Source organism: Bos mutus, chromosome 18 (genome assembly GCF_027580195.1).
Source record: "Bos mutus isolate GX-2022 chromosome 18, NWIPB_WYAK_1.1, whole genome shotgun sequence".
NCBI lineage: Eukaryota > Metazoa > Chordata > Mammalia > Artiodactyla > Bovidae > Bos > Bos mutus.
Genome location: NC_091634.1, coordinates 22,382,364 through 22,397,769, shown reverse-complemented (window position 1 = coordinate 22,397,769; position 15,406 = coordinate 22,382,364). Strand labels below are relative to the sequence as shown.

The 15,406-nt window shown below is 47.5% G+C and overlaps 1 protein-coding gene across 2 annotated transcripts; it reads left to right on the top strand.

Moving 5' to 3' along the window:
* The first annotated feature begins 5,569 nt into the window (after positions 1-5,569).
* On the top strand, positions 5,570-15,041 carry POP4 (POP4 homolog, ribonuclease P/MRP subunit). 2 transcript variants are annotated; one of them, XM_005899537.3, is made up of 7 exons: positions 5,570-5,821; positions 7,580-7,632; positions 9,224-9,447; positions 11,027-11,104; positions 11,742-11,803; positions 13,475-13,576; positions 14,525-15,041. In XM_005899537.3, the coding sequence occupies exons 1-7, from the start codon at positions 5,815-5,817 to the stop codon at positions 14,659-14,661; spliced, it is 663 nt and encodes a 220-aa protein (XP_005899599.2). In that variant the 5' UTR covers positions 5,570-5,814; the 3' UTR covers positions 14,662-15,041. The 2 variants fall into 2 exon arrangements, with proteins under 2 accessions (XP_005899599.2, XP_005899600.1); XM_005899538.3 differs by lacking the exon at positions 5,570-5,821 and adding an exon at positions 5,863-6,315.
* Positions 15,042-15,406: the final 365 nt, after the last annotated feature.

Sequence of the window (15,406 nt, the reverse complement as noted above, 5' to 3'; positions counted from 1 at the left end):
TGGTGTATATTAAAGAACAGAAGAGAAGGGAGAAGACTACCCCTACTTCCCAGAGGGCTTTGAGACTCAATACAAAAAACAGGGGTCTCTTCACTTTCCAGTCCATCCCAATTCATTTGGGGTGATTTTATATCAGCTCCTTCTCCTTCCCAGTTCCCCACATTTTGAACTAGCCTGGACACACACATATGTAAACACACAGCTCTTCAGCCAGGAGCCAATGACAACTCCCCCAAAGTTAAGCACAAGTAAGGAGAAATAGGAGCTGCATGCACACACGCCCATGAAGCCCACAGAGGTTTCCCTATAAATCCTTCAAGTGCCTCAAGATCTACCCCACACATCCACCGAAGGAGACCTCTTAAGACCCCAAAGAGCCTCCTGTGTGTTCAGATGTTGTTGTTTAGTTGCTCAATCGTGTCTCTTTTGTGATCCCATGGACTGTAGCCCTCCAGGCTCCTCTTTCTGTGGGTTTCCCAGGCAAGAGTACTGGAGTGGGTTGCCATTTCCTTCTCCAGGGGATCTTCCTGACCCAGAGACCAAACCTGGGTCTCCAGCATTGCAGGTAGAAATCTTTACCACTGAGCCACCAGGGAATCCCATGTAGATACTGCATCATGAAAACCAAAACCAAGCATTTCCCAGGGGGTTCAGCTCAGCATGAAATTTCTTCAGGGAACTGGGCAGATCTATAAAAGTTGCATTTTAGACCCGTGGGATCAAGGTAGCCTTGAAGTGTGACATCTGGATGTTGACTGAATGATCTGGCTTTCAGACACTGCAATTTGACCACACATGACATGTATTATAGTCCTTGCTATTCAAAAACCTAAATGGCTGATCTGAAATTGATTTAGAGCATGGCACTGCCTCTTGACCAGAGAGATTGACATGGCATCCTCCTTTACATGCCAGTTCTTTGCTTCTTGTAGCTAAAATACCCAGTTACCCAGCAGGAGAGGGTTTGCCTGAAAGAAACGTCCAGTGTCCGCACTAGGACCTTACTGCCTAGTCTCTTCAATCTCCCAGAGTGGGCAGTGACACGAGTAAGCCTAAAGAATGATCGCTGGGGCTGCTGTGTCCAGGTCACCCTGACACCACCATCATTCCCAGCTCCTCTTGTCCATATGCCACATCTGGACCAGTTTACAGATCAGCGGCAAAACAGGGCCAGGGATGTTCATAACCTTGAGCCTGAGGGACTTTCAGCTTTGTAGGGAGGAAGATAATAACCCTCATTTCTCAAACTGTGCTATCTATGCCACGCCACTGAACATGGGCATCATCTCTCTGGGTGCTCACAGGCACCCTAGGAAGCAGGTACTGCTGCCAACCCATTGCAGACAAGGCCTTCCTGTTGTAGAAAAGCAGCATGGACAGGCCTTATCCCTCTTTAATCATTTAAAGGAAACACAGAATAAAAATTTACAAATATGTGTATGAATGTGTATATACATATGTGTATCTACGTATATACACATATAGAAGTATGTACAATACATAAAATAACATGCTGACTTTTTTGAACTTTGAGGATTGCAACTTTCATTGAAATGAAAGCTTTCCATGCTCTCACTGCAGGTGTGCTGGTGTTTCTTCAGGATCATTACCTTTTCTTACATTTAAAGGAATGGCAGAAACTCTACTAGTAACGATGTCTTTCTTTAATCCAAAAGTGGAGGAAAAGGAACGCAGAAAAAAAATTTTTTTCCACTGTATTGTCAGAGGCTGTTAGATAAATTATTTCTATTGATTTAGTTGTGTTTATTTACAAGAAGTGTCCTAATTTTCATGGATATGCACTTATTTAATAGCTGAGGCTTAATCTTTTTGACTTTGCATATGAAATTTTCTTTGAGTGCTCAATCTAATAGCCTGAGTGTCTTAAAGCAGCAATCAAAAGAAACTTGTACAAATATAACAAAATGTTAACTGTATAATCTAAGAGCATAAGAATAGTCACTATAGACTTCTTTCCATTTTTCTGCATATTTGAAGTTCTTTACAATAAGTTGTTCAGGGATAGGGGAAAGTCACCTGCATGATACTAACAAAGCTTGACTTCCCATGGATCGCTTGCAAGGCTGCTAGTGGGAAAAACGGGTATCCGTGTTTCAAAGCTATAAAAAAAAAATTTAAGGAAGTCTTATTTTCACTGAATAAAATTTAGAAAATGGACAAAAAAAGAATCTCTCACAAGTTCACTTACACAGGTATAGAAACTTTCAGTATATTATTATAGTTCTTTTCAATCCTTTTTGTGTATATACTATTTGTACTATTTGGTTATATACTTTAATATTTTGAACACTTTTTAAAAAATAGAACGTCATTTGATTAATGGCTGCACGGTATTCCATGATATAAGTTATATAAAGATACCATACTATAGTTTCCAAACTTATTCAACAAAATCACCTGGGAAAATTCTTTGCTGCTGCTAAGTCACTTCAGTCGTGTCCGACACTGTGCGACCCCATAGACGGCAGCCCACCAGGCTCCCCCGTCCCTGGGATTCTCCAGGCAAGAACACTGGAGTGGGTTGCCATTTCCTTCTCCAATGCATGAAAGTGAAAAGTGAAAGGGAAGTCGCTCAGTCGTGTCCGACTCCTAGCGACCCCATGGACTGCAGCCTACCAGGCTCCTCCGTCCATGGGATTTTACAGGCAAGAGTACTGGAGTGGGGTGCCATTGCCTTCTCCCCACCAACTAAATAAGAATCTCCAGTGATGGCAAAGAATATGAATTTTTGAAGCTTATCCTGTGATTATAATGCATTTAATTAACCTAATTAATTAGCACATACTTCATTTGTTTAATCCCTTATTTTCAAAAGTTTTCAAATTTCTGCTAAACAACAATCACAATAACATACCTGTAAGGACAGGTATCTCTCTGCATACATATACAATTATTTCCTAAGGACAATTAAGTAGTTTGTTTGCTTTTTAAAAAGAATTTAGTAATCAGGGACTATGGAATAACTGCAGTTCAGGGAGTGCTCACGCCACCACAATCATAGAATTCTACAGGAGACTCATCTAGGGTCAACTGGAAGTTAAAACTCCTAACAACCCTTGAAAAAGTCCTAAAAAACTGAGGTTTGCCTTCTCCCTTATCTCCATAATCACAAAGGTCCTGCTCAAAAGGGCCTGCTTGCGTATAGCTCTGAAATTGGCTCTTGCTATCTTCTGCTGTTGTATGCTGTTTTAAAATACAGATATGTTAGTTCACTTTGTGTGGATCACAACAAACTGTAGAAAATTCTTAAAGTGATGGGAGTACCAGACCACCTTATTTGTCTCCTGAGAAACTTGTATGCAGATCAAGAAGCAACAGTTAGAACTGGACATGAACAAGGGACTGGTTCCAAATTGGGAAAGGGGTTTGTCAAGGCTGCATATTGTCACCCTGCTTATTTAACTTATAGGCAGAGTATGTCATGTGAAATGCTGGGCTGGATGAATCACAAGCTGGAATCAAGATTGATGAGAAAAATGTCAACAACCTCAGATAAGCAGATGATACCAATCTAATGGCAGAAAGTGAAAAGGAACTAAAGAGCCTCTTGATGAGGGTGAAAGAGGAAAGTAAAAAGCTGGCTTAAAACTCAACATTCAAAAAATCAAGATCATGGCATCTGGTCCCATCACTTCATGGCAAATAGATGGGGAAAAAGTGGAAGCAGTGACAGATTTTATTTTCTTGGGCTTCAAAATCACTGCAGACAGTGACTGCAACTATGAAATTAAAAGATGCCTGCTCCTTAGAAGGAAAGTCATGACAAACCTAGACAGTGTATTCAAAAGCAGAGACATAACTTTGTCAACAAAGGTCTGTATAGTCAAAGCTATAGTTTCTCCAGTAGTCATGTATGGAAGTGATAGTTGGACCATAAAGGAGGCTGAGCAAAGAAGAATTAATTCTTTCAAACTGTGGTGCTGGAGAAGACTCTTGAGAGTCCCTTGGACTGCAAGGAGATCCAACCAGTCCATCCTAAAGGAAATCAACCCTGAATATGCATTGGAAGAACTGATGCTAAAGCTGAAGCTCCAATACTTTGGCCACCTGATGGGAAGAGCCAACTCACTGGAAAAGACCCTGATGCTGGGAAAGACTGAAGGCAAGAGGAGAAGGGGGTGGCAGAGGATGAAATGGTTAGAGAGCATCACCAACACAAAGGACATGAATTTGACCAAACTCCAAGAGATAGTGAAGGACAGAGGAGCCTGATGTGCTAAAGGTCGCAAAGAATCAGACCCGACTTAGCAACTGAACAACAAGGAATGATAGTTCACATAACTAACCCCAAGAGCAGTTTCTTAAACTTAGTCCCAGAGATTCCTAGGTATTTTCAGGGGTCTGCAAGTGCAACACATTTTGGTTTCAATGCTGTTTCCATTTTGGTGGCAATATACATATAAGGTAAATGCTAGACAAGTCACCCAATATCAGGGCCTGCAGTCTAATGTTTAATATCAAATGACGCAAGGTCACCACTCAAAGAAACTTAAGCCAATGTTTCTAAAACTAGAATGTATGGACATACTCCCAGGGTTCCTTGAGAAAACTTTTCCTTTAAAGGGAGCAATGGCACCCCACTCCAGTACTCTTGCCTGGAAAATCCCATGGACGGAGGAGCCTGGTAGGCTGCATTCCATGGGGTCGCTAAGCGTCGGACACGACTGAGCGACTTCACTTGCACTTTTCACTTTCATGCATTGGAGAAGGAAGTGGCAACCCACTCCAGTGTTCTTGCCTGGAGAATCCCAGGGACGGGGGAGCCTGGTGGGCTCCCGTCTTTGGGGTCGCAGAGTTGGACACGACTGAAGCAACTTAGCAGCAGCAGCAGCATACCGTACTGAAAACTGAGAAGCACCTGCTTAGAAGAAAAGTGTCATACTGCTTTTCCTTCCAGAGCAGCACCCAGCCCAGGCTCAGCACTGGGCAAAAGTTCAGGCTGCATGATTCTGTGCACCATCGGATCACTTGTAAGAGATGTCCACCAGGCCTTCCAGCCACATTTCTTGAACCCATCTCCAGGGCAATAATAATCCATTCCTTGCCTTTTACCTTATTGACAGAACCTAGTATTTCAGAGACCATCAAGCCCAACCCCACTCACAGTACACGGGAAAAGTGAGGCCCCGAGGTGGAAAGTGCCTTAAGCGAGATCACACAGCTAGCCTGCAGCAGAGACAAACAAGAACTTCCTACCCCAACTTCCGTGCCTCCGCTGACCCTGTAGAGAGCACTGATTAGGGATCGTACAGAACTCATTTCCTCCACCACCACCACCATCCCCAAACCCATTTCCACCCTCCTCGCGTCCCCAACCTCCCTCCGTCCTCTCCAAGTCGACTCGTCTCGCTCTATTCCAGGACTTCACAAACTCCACACTCCCCAACTCCAACCCTATTGCTTCTGGCAGTCCCTCGCCTACAAAACACACAAACTGAGAGAGAGCCATTAGACAGCGACTCGGTCGATCCGCAGTGCTCCGCGCGCGGGGGTCCGCCCCGACGCGCAGGCGTCATCCTAAATCAGCAGGCGTCATCCTAAATCGGCGCGCGTCGGTGACGTCACGGGCGGCGCCACCCCTGAGCTAGGAACCCGGGACTCCAGCTCCGAGTAGCAGGTCGTTCGCCTGACAACCTGCTTCCCGCGCGACTTCGGGCACAAGGAACGTCTGCGCCACAAACTTGGACGAGAGAGGCTCTAGTGGTCGAGGGCTGCTGAAGAAAGTAGAGACGGGTGAAGAGTGAGCGACGCCTGAAGGAGACGTCAGCAGAGCGCCCCGGAAGCGGTCCGAGAATGACGAGTAAGCCGGGTTGAGGGCCACGAAACTGGAGAGGTGTGGGGTGTTAGAGAGCCGGAGACTAGGCCTCGGTATTGGTGGGTGACAGGGTTGCAGGGGAGTCTGGACGGAACTGCCGTGGGCATTGTCCCGCCTTCTAGAAGTGTAACTGTGGCCCGGAGTCCCGATTGGCCTGGCGCAGCCTCTGAACTAGAAACTGATGTCGGGTTCTCTGGGCCGGAGGAGGGGGAGGGGGGCTCCCTGCTCCCTGGTGAGTGGTGCTAGAGGAGGGCCCAAGGCCTTGGTCTGACTTGGCTGCTGTCTCCCATGGTGGCGTGGTCCCTTTTCCTCTCTACAACCCGGTTTCCCCTTTTGTAACGGTTGGTGGCATCACCGACTCAATGGACATGAGTTTGAGCAAGCTCCGGGAGTTGGTGATGGACAGGGAACCCTGGTGTGCTGCAGTCCATGGGGTCGCAAAGAGTCGGACAGGACTGAGTGACTGATCTGAACTGAAGGTACTGATAATGGTGTCTGACCAGCCAGCGGTTCTGTGAACGACCCTTTTCTGGTGTAAAGCGCAGAGAGCGCGCTGGGGAACAATACCACTAACCCAAGGCTTTGAGAGTTTGAGCATAGCAGAGGTGAGCAAGCACCCTAGGCAATTTATATAGGCAGGGGAGTGACACCGTTAAACTGGATGTTAAGTTCCACTTCTGCCTCTCGATCTACGTGATCGAGTTAAGTGTCTCAGCATATTTGAACTTCCAATTTTCTCAGAGCATAATAGGAATGTGTGTGTGTGCTTAGTCATCTCCGACTCTTTGCAACCCCATGGACTGTAGCCCACCAGGTTCCTCTGTCCATGGGATTTTCCAGGCGAGAATACTGGGGTGGGTTGCCTCCTCCAGGGTATCTTCCCAACCCAGGGATTGAACCCATTTCTCTTGTGTCTTCTGCATTGGCAGGCGAATTCTTTACCACTGGCGCGTCCTGGGACTATATAATAGGAATAATAACGCCTTTAAAATGGTCACTCAGAAAGTATGAGATAAAATATACATAGCTTTTAATCGGTCATGGTAAGTATTGAGGGCTCAATAACTGTTAGATGTCTGATATAGGAGGAAAAAAAAAGGCTTCTTGGTTTAATGCTAGTCACCTGTGACAGTTGCAGTCATTCATGGGGTTCCATACCCTGCAAGTTACTTTCTACAAACAGATTTCAATCCCTGTCTTCTTCAGAAGAAGAAATTAAGAAACAAGAGTGTGAAAATTTTTGAAGGTTGAAACCATGTTGAGCAATATGTATTTTGAGCTTGAAGAAAGCTCTATGGTATTTTATCAATTTAGGACACCATCAGTTGTATGATACATCTCAGCTTCATTGATAATAAAATGTGAAAAGTCTTTTTTTAAACATCAAACAGTAAACAAAATGTAATAGTTTCAACTGTCCTCATCCTGAAAAGCCCTGTCACATAACTGTTAAATGAGATACATTCTTAGAGTTCTAGAGCAACAGATTCCAGAGACTCTGACACACATTCAAGTTTGAGAAGCACTGAAGCACACCGCTGGGACTGCTAGGGTGGATGGATGTGGCTGGAGGGTAGGACCTTAGGCATCTGAGAAAGCTCTGGTGCTGTGCTCTTTGGACCACCCATCTTCTGTCTCTTGATAAGCAAAGTGCTTTTCCTGGTTAGAAAAGCCTTGGATTTTACAGCCATAGCCAGCAGGATTGATCTTTCCATGTTTGTGTGTGTTTTTTTTGCCCCCTAGGTGTGGTCTACCATGCCTTTTCTCAGAAAGAGGCAAAAGAGCTCGACGTTCAGGTACGGTGCTTGGGCAGGGGGTCTGGGAGCAACAGAGGTGATGGCAAAGATGGCTCAGCGGCTTCTTACCTTTCCCACAGTTTACTCCTCACGTCTCCAGCAGACATGTTAGGTTTAATCAAGGTCTGTTGTTCTGCTGGCCTGCTTTCCCAGAGTCAGGTTTGGTAAACTGGGACTTCTTGAGGTGTGTCACCTCACCATGTGGGGGGCACCAGCCTGTGCTCCCCTGAAGCCTGTCATGGTGAGCACTGTCATTTGACCTTGTTACTCTGCCCGCTTCACTCCTGAAGAGGGAAGACAGATCATATTTCAGAAGTATAATTTATGGGTCATATCTGGGTGCTACAGACATACTTTGTCAGTTGGGCAGAAGCTTCACTGGTGACTCATAATGAGGGAGTTACTTAGGGAATCAAGATTTTGAAAAACTGATACACCTTTATTTGGCTTCTGCATGAAAGGTGGGCCACTTAGGTGTTTAAAGAATCAGATGTCCTCTCACAATAATAATAGCGATGATAGTGAATTTTTACTTAGCATTTAAAAGCACAGAGCTGAAGCTGACTGCCCTCCTTACTATGGGGAACCTTGAAGATTGTGTGTATCACATTTATCCCCATCTCCCACCCATCCCCAAGCCCATGTCTGCTCCATGAAATGAGAGCTTGATTACTATCAACACATGAGCTCCAAGGTGTTTGCAGCCCAGTTAGTGTAACAGAAGTCCAGGAAAGGCCCTGCCAAGAGGGCGAGCCTCAGTAGAACCTCAGTGCTCCCTGGGGCTGTGGCACACATCTGGGCAAAGGCACTGGAATGAGGAAGAGACTGGTGGAACTTCAACCTGAGAGACAGCAGTGCATGTTCTTTCAAGAATTACACGCAGTCATGACAGTTACTTGCCCAGAAGCTCTCTCTAAGCGCAGGCGCTCAGTCGCAGCCACATGATGCTCTGCTCTGTGTGGAGAAGCGTGAACGTGCAGGGCTGACAGTTTCTTCCTTCATGCAATGCCAGAACCAACTAGGAGAGTACCAAGCCACGTCTGCAAGGCTGAAGACTCAATATAGAGTATTAATGATATGGCTAGTGTCAAAATTGCTGCAGCTGGGCCCAACCTGGAGTTCTTGATGATGCTGTTTTTTCCTAGTGTTAGGATCATTTCCTTTGAGGCCATCACTTGCCTTCATTTGATCATGATTGATTAAATACTGTTGCCTTATTGTCTCTCAAGCTTTCCTCCCTTCCAAGGATGAGAGAAGTCTTTTCTTCCAAATAACAATGTTTTTGTCCATTTGGGTTTTTGCTGTGGCTTTTTGTTTTTGTTCTTAACTAACCTCAAAGAAGTAGAGTAGGAAGTTGGAGTCTGAGGTGATTGATCTGTGTGGCAGTTACAAATTGACATTTAAATGTGGCTTTCACTTCTGGCCAGCTGGTTTGGTGGACACTCGGCCAACAAGAGGCTGTGTGGGCCTCAGTGGGTAGATAGGTGGGTCGGCGAAGGTGGCCACCTGCTGTTGCGGTGCTGTGTGGGAGGGCCCAGGGCCCTGGGTGGCCCCAGCCAGAGCAGCACCGCCCCGTCTTGTTCCCAAGCAGCACTCGGGAGCCCAGCGGGCCGAGGCCTTTGTGAGGGCCTTCCTGAAGCGGAGCATGCCCCGCATGAGCCAGCAAGCCCTAGAGGACCACCTGCAACGCAAGGCCGTTGTCCTGGAGTACTTCACTCACCGGAAGCAAAAGGAGAAGAGAAAGAAATCTAAAGGCCTTTCTGCCAAGCAGAGGAGGGAGCTGCGGCTCTTTGACATTAAACCAGAGCAGCAGAGGTATGGCGAGCTTTTCCTACCTTTCCATGCCAGCAGCATAATCTTCCTAGTACTGAGTACGGATTTGGAAAGCTAGGGGATTCCCTGGTGGCTCAGACCGTAAAGAGTCTGCCTGCAACGCGGGAGGCCCGGATTCAATACATGGGTCGGGAAGATCCCCTGGAGAAGGAAATGGCAACCCACTCCAGTATTCTCGCTGGAAAATCCTACGGACGGAGGAGCCTGGTGGGCTACAGTCCGTAGGGTTGCAGAGTCTGGCACAGCTGAGCAACTTCACTTTGGGAAGCTAGGCAGCCCCTGCTCCGCCTAAGCTAAGAGAGCCTCTCCCATTTCTGCCACAAGGGGGCAGCCTTCCTTTACCAATTCAGACCTTTTTGAATTTGGCTTCTGTCCTATCCTTAACTAATAAGGCCAGTGCCAAAAGTGAGTCTGTCGCCCATGACAACAGGGCGACAGTTTTCTTAGAACAAAAGGAACTGATACTTCTTAACATGTATCTCTCTGTAGCTTTTAATAGCACTAGACAGTCACCCATTGGGGTTTTATTGCCAAAGAACGTGCTGCCCATGTGTTTCAGAAGTTTCTGAGAGAGACATCACTCTCTGTGGGAGGACATGTTCCTCCCTCCAGCTGACACTCCTTGGCTACAGTTCTGCATTTGCATGTCTTAAGACTGTTCATATGCTTTGGTTCCAAGATCTGTAGCCAAATAGCCTCCCACATCCCACAAGACAGAATCTGTCGCTTTGTTCATGGCCCCCTCACAAAATCAGCTGGGTTTGGGGAGGAGGAAGGGACTGCTGCCTGCCCCTGGTGTGCCTCGCCCGTGTCCCTACCGACAGAGTCCACTTTGGGTTTCAGCCTGAGGTTCTCATTTGCTCTAACCAGTGGCTTCGTTAAGCGGATTCCTCGTGAAGCATCAGGAAGGCCCATTTGGGGTCCCCTCACCTGCTTCCTCCCCGGCACCCCACCACTTCTCACCCTCCAGGCAGACCCTATCACCTTGCACATGGACTTATGACAACCAGCCACTCCTGTTTACTGAGGACTTATTGGGGTCAGCTTCCTATAACAGAAAACCTCAAAACAGCAGTTACTTAAATAATAAGCCAGTAGCAGTGGCTCCTTTTCTCTTGTGAAAAGTCCAGTTGAATACCATCCTGGGCTGGTGCAGCAGGCAGTTCCACAGCCATCAGACACCCCAGAGTGCAGCCTCAGGTGCATCCTTGCTGCTGCACCAGCTTTATCTAAGGTGTCTGCTTGAGTGCCAGCCGTCACGGCTGCATCTAATCAGCAGGAAAGATGAAGGGGCAAAGGAAGGCAACGTCTTTCTCTTCTCATTAGCAAAAACTTAGCCTTGAGAGTGTTCTACTGGAGAGGAAACTAAGATTTGAGAGGTGAAAGTACTGGATTTCAGTGCGGTTATAGGAAGTAGAACTAGGATTTGCACCCAGGCCCCAGTGATGCAGGTCATTGTCCTTGGCATCAAGCCAAGCTCTGTGCTCTTTGGATGTTATATTGTCATATATTATAAATGTCACATGGCCTAACTTTTTACCTCTATCTGAATTTGCCACAGATACAGTCTTTTTCTCCCTCTACATGAACTCTGGAAACAGTACATCCGGGATCTATGCAACGGCCTCAAACCAGACACGTGAGTCACAATTCTGAAGCCTTGCCCTTTGAAGCAGAACCTAAGGGACCCTGCTATTAGCATCGCCTGGCTGCAGAAGTCTGTAGACTGCCGGTGCCAGCCGGCAAAGTGGATCAGGTCCCGAGAACGTGCATGGCGCGGCTGAGAAGGAAAACTACAGCAAAAGAATTCTACAACAAAGATGGGGTTGAGAGGTTCAGACACGTCTCCACAAAGGGAAGCGGTCTGACCACGACTTTATTCAGCATCTTATGTTGATACAGGAGAGCGTGAGAAAGACAAGACAGTTAACATTTTTTCTTGGTTGACCTATACATCTTACAAAAAGTCACAAGAAATCTTGAGAACATGGGAATGGCACCCTGTTATTATTTCTTACACCAGATAACATTTCCCTGTGCGTGAGAAGTTTGCCCAGAACTCCAGGTGTCTGCAGTAAATAATCGCCTAATCTCTGGGGTGGCGGGACAGAGAGCTATGTTTGCAAGCAAACCCTCAAGGACTGAGGCAGCTCCCAGAGCTGTGTCCTTCAGACAAAGGACCCCGTTCTCACGGGCAGCTCCCTGCAGTAGACCTGTTTACTTCTCTCAGAATTTATCATTATGGTATACATTGAAGGCTTCTGTTTACCTCTTAGGCAGCCACAGATGATCCAGGCCAAGCTTCTAAAGGCAGACCTTCACGGCGCTATTGTTTCAGGTAATTTGCCCAACAAGCACATCATCCGGGTGCCCAAGATCCTTCAGTGCCATTTCTTTCACTGCTGAGACCCCCACATCACCAGCACTTAGGACAGGAGATGACTATAGCCGTCTTAGTCCATTCTGGCCACTTGTTGGATGCTCTTAAATGGTCTCTGTGTGCCTTCTCCACACACAGACCCCTGCTGGTATCCGCACACAGCCTGCTACCTTGAACGGTCCCATGGTTTTAAATGTCAGCTCTGGGCCAGCAGTCCCCAAGTTGTCATCTCCAACACAGACCTTACCATTGAACTCTTTGAATTCAACTGTCTGCTGGATATAGCCACCCAGCTGGGCAGTAGTCACTGTAAACTTTACACATCTGAAACATAACCCTGGGTCTCTCCTCAGATCAGCCCTTCCCCTGGTCTTTGTCGTCTCAGTTGCCACTGAGATCAGTGTCAGTGATACCACTGAGTACTGCTGAGGGCCACAGTTAATAGTGCACTGTTCACTCTGGTGGTTCAGGCCGAAAGCCTAGGAGGCATCCACATCTCCTTCCTCATCCCCACCTCCAAGGCATGAGCACACCCTAACATCCAAATCTAAGCCACTGCTCCTCCCCTGGATTATTGCAAAGCCGCCTAACCCTCTTCCTACCAGCACACTGCTCCTCCCCTGACCAGGCAGCCAGAGGGAGGATTTTTTTTAACTGAAAAAGTTCTGTCCCTTCTGCCTCTTTACTGTGGTCCAAACAGCCTGTCCAGTCTCCTTGGGCAGCAGGTCTAACCACACTGGCCAGCTTTCTGCTTCTCACCAGGCCTGGCCCTGCCTCAGGGTCTTAGCATTTGCTTCTTCCCTCTGCCCAGGAGTTCTTTGTGCTCACAGACTGATTCTTTCTCGTTATTTGGGTCTCTGTTCAGATCTCACTTCCCAGGGGTCTACCATTACTAAAGGTGACCCCTCTCCCCCATTACCCAGCCCTTGTTTTTTTTCGTAGCACTTACCACTTCAGAAAACACAGTTGTCTGTATTCGTTACCCCTCCCGCATTAGAACAACAGCTCCCTGAGAGCGGGACCCAGGCCTGCCCTTTTCACTACTGTGCCCAGCACCTGCCTAGGACAGTGCCAGACACAGCAGGTGTTCCGTGACCATGTACTGGCTACACGGGAGATGGGTTGCAGGAGGTGAGGGGCCTGCTGCCGTGGTGGCAGCTCACTGCTGGGTGACCTGTAGAGGCTGCCGATTCTGGCCAGAGTGTAGGAGGTTACAGGAAGACCATGGTGAACAGGTGTTCATTCAGGTCCTGTAAGTGAGACTTGGCCTTGCCAGAGCAACCCAACTGTGGGTCTTGGTGGTATTGGATACATGTGTGACCTCTTGGCTCCAGAATCCTGCCTAGGACCCCTGTGGCAGCAGGCCCTCTGAAGAACACCTTATCAGAGCAGCACAGAGGCTGTAACGCCCCCAGTAAGGGACTGGGAAACCTGGGTTTGTCCATGCCCAGCAGAGTAGCCAGCACTTAGGACAGGAGTGCTGCCCCTCACCATGCCCCGCCTGGTGCCCTTTCTTCCTCTGCTGGCTCAAGGTTGAGAACAGAGCCCTCATCCCCAACAGGCCTGGCTGCCTGTGGCTCCGCTAATAGCACAGAGGCCTGAGCCCTGAACTGCCCTTTTCCTTTGCAGTTACAAAATCCAAGTGCCCCTCCTATGTGGGTGTTACAGGGATCCTTCTACAAGAAACAAAGCATGTTTTCAAAATCATCACTAAAGAAGACCGCCTGAAAGGTATGTGACTGGATGGCTGTGGCTAGGGCCACCACAGCCAACTCATCGGCCCTTTCCTAAGGACTCTAAAGGTAGTTTGGCCTTTCGAGTCGGCAGATCCCTGCCTGTCTTACATCTCGAGCCTGGAGAGACCATCCTGGCACCCAAGGCTCTCCATGAGACACTTGTCAGCCCAGCCACCATGGCCAGATATGATCAAGGGAAGGAAGGGTTGCTTGGCTTTGCCTCCAGACACCTGGGTCTGTTTCCAGGACTGGGACCCTCCACCTGCCCAAAGGCTGCTGCCTCCCAGAGGATTGTAGCCAGAGAGCTAGAAGGGAGGAAGCCAAGGCAGCGCCTGCCCCTGGAGTTCCCAGAGCCCGCGCCCTGGGATCCAGGGAAGTGAGTCCCTGCTCATCTGCCTGTTGTGCTCACCGCTCTGGCAGAGGAGCACCTGGTCTGTCAGGATTCCCACACCCCTGCCTTGCCCACGAATCCAGAGATTTCAAAACCACAGTGGGGGTTGTTCCTTTCATTTTTGACCCTTGGATTTCTTGCGGCTTGCTTCCATTTCCCTAAATGTTCCTCTGCTCTCATTTTAAACCTCAGAAAGTGGTGTACAGGTTTCCCCAGGAAGCATAAAGCCATGAGTCTGTCTGCAGGTTATGTGGTAAGACCTGTTTGTGGCAGTTTTTCTGGGAGTTTTTGATTCTGGGAGTTTGGTTCATAGCCTTTCACCCTGAAAACTAGGTGTTGAGTTATATTTAAAATGTGAGTAAATGGGCCTTCTGGTAGAATCATCACCTTCATCCTGGTATTGTTAACTTTGTGGGTTCCTCCATTTCCTAATGTCTTCCCTAGTAGCTTTGTTTATTTTCTAATACAAGCATCTTGGGAATGATAGTTTCTGTAAAAGTGAACTAACTGCCAGGATTTTTTCCTTAGCCTTTTTCTCCTACTTTTTTTTAGTTATCCCCAAGCTAAACTGTGTGTTCACCGTGGAGATCGATGGCTTCATTTCCTACATTTACGGTAGCAAATTCCAGCTGCGGTCAAGTGAGCGGTCTGCAAAAAAGTTCAAAGCCAAGGGAACAATTGACCTGTGAGCTGTTGCTGCCTAAGGGGATTATTTATGCCAGCCAAAGACTGGAAACATCCACCTTTCAGGAAAGAGATGGTCAGGCCAGTTCTGGTTATAGACCACTTCCAGCCAGTTTAAATCAGCGTTAAGGACACTTAGTCATCTGGGAAGAAGCACACTGTACTGAGCACAGAATGCAGGGACCAGAGGGATGTGTCCTTGTAGATGCTCTTGTTTTTATATTACTCGCATGGAGAGAAGAGATCGGCAGAAAGCACCAGGATTGACACAAGTTGACCTAAATAGTTTATTTGGTTTTTCTTTTTCATACTTTTCTGTGTTTTCAGAATGTTGTTTGATAAATCAGTAGTTTGTGTGATAATAAAATACGCGTGTGGGCGGGAACAGGCCACAGGAGTGATTCCTGCAGCACAGCCGGGACAGAAGGGAAGAGAGGCCTGAGGCTCTCCCTGGCTTGTGCCTTTACTTTTGCTCTGGGTGCCATGAGGCCCCGAGTCTCACTAGTTCAGAGGTGCCTGCATCTTCGATGCGTCACTTTAAATCATGCCTTCTGTCAAGCTCTGTGACCTAACCAAGGTTTACTTTGCTGTTTCTAGAAAGCAGAAGAAAGTTCCAGTACAGGGAGCTTAAGCCTATGGAATGTTCTCAATTCCTGAGTCTATTAGGCTCCAGAGGAAGGTGGACTGAAGGGAAAATAAGACTACAGCCTTTCCCAAGGTCTAACCTGCTAGGAAAGCCTGAGTCCCCAA